This window comes from Cnephaeus nilssonii, assembly GCF_951640355.1.
Source record: "Cnephaeus nilssonii genome assembly, chromosome: 16".
Classification (NCBI taxonomy): Eukaryota; Metazoa; Chordata; class Mammalia; order Chiroptera; family Vespertilionidae; genus Cnephaeus; species Cnephaeus nilssonii.
Genome location: NC_137087.1, coordinates 12,622,603 through 12,628,334, shown reverse-complemented (window position 1 = coordinate 12,628,334; position 5,732 = coordinate 12,622,603). Strand labels below are relative to the sequence as shown.

General features: G+C 42.7%; 1 protein-coding gene across 1 annotated transcript; it reads left to right on the top strand.

Annotated features, from left to right (window-relative positions):
• Window positions 1-466: 466 nt before the first annotated feature.
• Window positions 467-2,690, top strand: DYDC2 (DPY30 domain containing 2; the record flags this gene model as incomplete). Its single annotated transcript, XM_079793248.1, has 3 exons — window positions 467-671; window positions 983-1,105; window positions 2,487-2,690. Exons 1-3 carry the CDS (start codon window positions 525-527, stop codon window positions 2,688-2,690), a joined length of 474 nt encoding a protein of 157 aa, XP_079649374.1. The 5' UTR covers window positions 467-524.
• Window positions 2,691-5,732: the final 3,042 nt, after the last annotated feature.

Sequence of the window (5,732 nt, the reverse complement as noted above, 5' to 3'; positions counted from 1 at the left end):
GGGCACCAACTCAACCTAAAGCAGTTTCTTGCCTAAAATAGAGAGTGGAACACTGTGTTAGTGCTGGCACCAGTAGCTACAGTGCCTGGCATTCCCCTCCCGCTCCTCCGTGTTCCCTGGTGAAATAAATAAGCCTGTCTTATTATGTCATAGGTTTCTTCCAACCTCATAATAGCACAGCTTGCTGGGTGCTCAGAACCCCTGTGGGGACCCATTTCTGCTCAGTTATTTCCTCTCCCTGCAAGGGTAGACATGTGGGTAAGTGGAAAGGCCTTAGCCACCCTTAACCATCAATCAAGTTCTTGTCATGCCTGAACACCCCAGCACCTACTATCTGACCTAGGATTTTAGGAAAAGGGCCATTTCAATGTAAGAGCTATTGGCATGTATGTATTTATTGATTCTTTGGGGAAGGGTGGGATCCAGAAACATCTCATATTTATCCTGAAATGAATTCTTATTGGTTAGAATGTGTCTATTTTTAAAAATAGTGTGACTCTTTGGATGTGTCCCAAGCCCACAGGATGGAAACCGACTACCTGAAGAGGTGCTTTGGGAATTGCCTTGCCCAGGCACTGGCAGAGGTGGCGAAGGTTCGGCCCAGTGACCCCATAGAGTACCTGGCTCACTGGCTTCATCATTACCGGAAAATCACTAAAGCACAGGAAGAGGTGAGTGTGCACTGGATCAGCCTGGGGAGCTTTCCCAGAGTAACTTGAAATCCAAGGCGGAATTGTGGAGCTGGCTTGGGGAGTTTTTGGTTTCCCAGTTTGTGAAGGCGGCTTAGGCCCAGGTATCCAGAATCTCAGGGAGTCCAGCTCACAGTGATGGAGCTGGTGGGTTTGGAGCCACCACCAGGCTAAGGCTGTTGTTCCAGGAGCAGGCACGGGAGCCCTGGAGGGCTGGAGGCCAATCCCAGGGAGGGGGTCCATTTGTGCATGCCTCCCAGGGGCTGATCTGATTTCCCGTCACATTACCCCAGGGCAGGCAGGAGAAGATCCAGCTGAAGGAGGAATATGATAATAGCCTCAAGGAAACCCGAATGACAGAAATGCTGAAGCAAGAAGAGTATCAGATTCAACAGGAGTATGAAAAGTGTCACCAGGTAGGGAGGAGGGACTCAGCACTGGGCACGCATCCCAGAGCCGGTACCAGGAATCCACAGTCAGCCTGGCCACAGCACAAGGCAGGCTGAGGCCCCAACAGCCTACTTTTCCCTCCGTGTTTGTAAACCAGTCTTATCGACAACCTTTGTCAATAAGATCGTTATCAGTGGAAAAAGACAATGTTTAAAGGCAATTCCATTTTTAGATTTCAGGAAATACCTTGGATGTTACTGGTTTAAAAGAAATTTTTTTAAATCTGATATGTCACTTGGAACAAATATATTTTTTATACAAGATCCTTTGAGCCCTTTTCAAAAATTATTTTATTTTTTAAAAATATATTTTTATTGATTTCAGAGAGGAAGGGAGAGAGAGATAGAAACATCAATGATGAGAATCATTGATTGGCTGCCTCCTGCACACCCCCCACTGGGGATTGAGCCCGCAACCCCAGGCATGCGCCCTTGACCGGAATCGAACCCGGGACCCCTTGGTCCACAGGCCAACGCTCTATCCACTGAGCAAAACCAGCCAGGGCATTTTTCAAAAAATATTAAGTATTTTTCAGAAAGCAAATATGGTTATCATTATATACTTTAGGTATATTCTTTTATTTATACTATTGACTTGAATATCTTATTTATTGCATACTATTTATTTATGATCAAGCCACAGATGCCACCTCTGTGATGCTGTAATAGTGGTCATAAATTCATAACTTGGAGTAATTGGACAAGCATATCTTTCATCTCCATAATTTTTTGCCACAATCTTCTGGAAAATGTATCACTTGGTGTTTTCTGCAAAGTATATGATACCCAGATAGGAAATTGACTTATTGGGCTTGATACCTGACATCTTTATAACTATATTACATCCCATGCATTAAAAGCTTTAATTCAGTCTTATACAATTAACTAGCTTTTGCTAGCTTCCAAAGTTCACTTTGGAAACATGAAAATATTAAGCTTATTTACACTTATACAGTATGCTCAGCTTTTCTCACAAACAATTAATAGATTTTTTAAAAGTCTAGCCCTGGCCACTGTGGCTCAGTTGGTTGAGCATCATCCCATGCACAGAAGGGTCACTGGTTTCAATTCCCAATCAGGGCACATACCCAGGTTGCGTGTTTGATCCCTGGTCGGGGCCATCTGGGAGGCAACCAATCAATGTTTAGTTTTGTTCTGGTGGGCAATTAAATTATTGCTGAATCATCTTATCCTATCAGATTTTTGTTTTATGCTTTGCTAGGGCAAGTCTGTTTCCATTTCATTCTTAGTCTTGCGCATGAAAATGGCAGTATTGTGTTCTTGCCATACTAAGTGTGTTTTAGTCTCTGCTAATGACTGTTTTTGGTTTTTTTTCTTTTCTATTTAGCCACTGGTGTCTGCAGCTATTTCCACAAAGGAGACCATATTCATGCAGGAGAGCACAAAATCCCTTGAAAATGAGGCCTTGAAGCAGGAATGCCTGCCAGGTACCTCCAGTATGATTCCAGAATTGCCTCAACAGATTCCTTCTTCTGATTCACCTGGCCAGACTGACAGGAGTGTCAAAACTCCACCAGCAATAAATGACTAAGCTTTTCAGCATGAAGTGCTCCCGAGACGCATCATGGCTCCCAATCCCCTTCTTAGGTTATCAGAAGGAAGATGATTCTAACGATGCTTCTCTCAAGGATGTAAGCCAAGAACATGGCCATCCAGAAGAGCTCTTCCCTAAAGATGATAATATGTGGATTAAATCCAGACTTGAGGGGCTGTAGATGGAGGTGTCTGCAGGGACTCTCCAGTCCAAGGCCTGTTCTATAGCCACGAATATTCCTTAATCATGTGAAAATTTGAACTAGTTATAGGATAAAATAAACTCATAATAATGATTTAAATTAAGTAATCCAACTGATGAGCTGTTTTCCTTTCGTGTTATCATTTTTTTTGGAGACTAGTGAAAACACAGCCAGCCCATGTGTTCCTCTACTGAGTTCCTCCATGTCTTCACTCTACTGAGCCTTGCAGTCAGGCCCCTCAGAGTGTGACACATGGACTAGGGTGTACCTGTGCCACTGGCAACAGCTCCAGTGTCAGGAAAACTCGAAGGTTTTAACATCTTTAAAAGTTATTTTCCACCTATATTCACTCAAATATTATCTATATGCTGATGACTTTAAGTTTATATCTTTAATCAAGATTTTCTTGAACTTGACTGCCTGCTTGACATCTGCTTGGATGACCAATGGACACCTCAAAACTTAACGTACCCAAATGGAATCCCTGATCTTCTCCCTGAACCAGCATCTCTTCCTTCTTCTATTTGCTCAGGTTACAACTCTTAGTTTCATCCTTTACTCTTTTGTTTTGGTCACCCTACATCTGGTCTGCTGCCTTTCCATTTAAAATAAAACCAGAACTCACCCACTTGAGTGTCCAAACCACAATTATCTTTTACCTGGAATATTACAATAGTCTGTTAACTGGTCTCCCTTCTCCTGCCTTTGACCTTCTCCAGTCTATCCTCATCACTGAAGCCAGGATCATCTAGTAAAACATGAGTCAGATCGTGTCTAATGTCTAACGAGCAGCTTCCCATCTCAGTCACAGAAAACTTCAAGGCCCTTCCTATGACCTGCCAGACTCTATAAGACCTGCTTCCCCATCACCTTCACTCTCTGTATTATTCTCTCCACTCCAGACACACTCAACAAGCATGGTGTCTACAGCTATTTCCTCAGAAGGTTTGCTTTCTTCTTTCCCTTCTCTCTGCTTGGAATTCTCCATCTATCCACACCCCTCCATTTCTGCAGATTCTCTTTTCCTTCAGATCTTTCTACAAACCAGCATAATGCAGCACATGGGCTACAGCCATCAGCTTCATGCAGGGTGAGATCAAATGTCTCTCCAGTGTGCCACATTCTTATCAATGGGGAAGATTTTCCTCAGCCACGACATGAGAGGAAATGTGGTCCAATAGTTCTGAAGTAGATCTCTAAGGCCAAAAAAGGAGCTCCTCTTTGAAACCTTAGCAGGATTTGTACATTCACCCTAGGAAAATGGCCTTATTTTTTCAATGAAGCCTTTTCTAGCCATTATATATATATATATATATATATATATATATATATATATATATATATATATGTAGATATGGTCCCCCAAAATGTGTACACACTTTAACAGCTGGTTTCATTTTTACATTTTAAAAATGAAATATATTTTAATAAACACTGCCTTTATAATTATTCAAAGTGTGTATACATTTTTGGGGACTATACACACACACACACACACACACACACACACACACACACATATCCTGTCTGTACTTCATATAAATAGGTATCTATAAATTAGATAGATAGATAGATAGATAGATAGATAGATAGATAGATATCCTGTCTATAGATCCAGGATATATATACCATATACATCTTATCTGAGCTTCCTATATAAACATATACATCCCACGGAGACTTCCACACACATTTGATAACCTCTTCCCTGTCAGTCCCCTTCAGTAGAATGTGAGCTCCATGAAGACGGGGATTTTATATGTGTGTGCCGGCACACCAACAGTACCTAAAACAGTGCCAGCACACAAGAAGTGCCTAATAAATATCTGTCAAATAAGTGAATGAATGAGTTGAACTTATATAAGGGCTGGGAACTCATAGCAAATATGAAAATGGCAAGCTAGCCATTTCTGACTGGCACAAGGATTGGTTTGCAATTCCAGAACCCTGACCCCTTCCTCTAGCCTAAGATTGGCTACATAATATGTGAGGCTCAGTGCAACATGAAAATACAGGCTTCCTTGTTCAAAAACGATTACCTGGGAGCGGGTTAAATGGCCAATTTCAAGTCACTGGATCTGGGATGAGCCTGAGATTCTGCATTTCCAACATGCAGATTCTACATCGTGTCCAAACTGCTGGTTCACAACCACGCCTGGAGCAGTCAAATGCCAGAGCAGAGTTCCTCAAACTCGGCACTACTGGCCTTGGGCATTCTTTGCGGTTGTGAGCTATCTGTGTGTTGTAAAACGTTTAGTAGCATTCCTGGCCTCTACTTACTGGGTGCCAGTAGTACACACACACACACACACACACACACACACACACACACACACGCACACGCACACGCACACACACCAATCAAGCAATCAAAAATGTCTCCAGACATTACCCAATGTCCCCTGAGGGAGGGTGGCCACCTGTTCCCAGTTTACCTGGGCCTGGGGAGTTTTCCAGGACACTGAACTTCAGTGCTAACATTTGTAGGCAAAGAAACGTGAACGCTTGTCCTCTGCCTGGGAGCCCATATGTCTTGGACGTCACAGTCTGCGTGAAGTTGCAACCTTTGCCTACTTTAAATGACTCCATGCTCTTTGCTTCAGTATTTGATGACCTTGAGGGCTGTGATTTGTATGGTGATTTCTTATTTACTTCAGGTCGTTGCTGTGGTAATGGAAGGTCCTGGGGAAAGTGGGACTGTTGGTCACCCTACCTCAGGGACAAGATGGCCTTCACTTGAGCCCACAGTGCTAGAGGAAAGTCAGATCTTCACATGGGTCATTAGTAATCATTTTCTTTTATAAAAATGGTGGGTGAACTTGGGAGGAACAAACCAT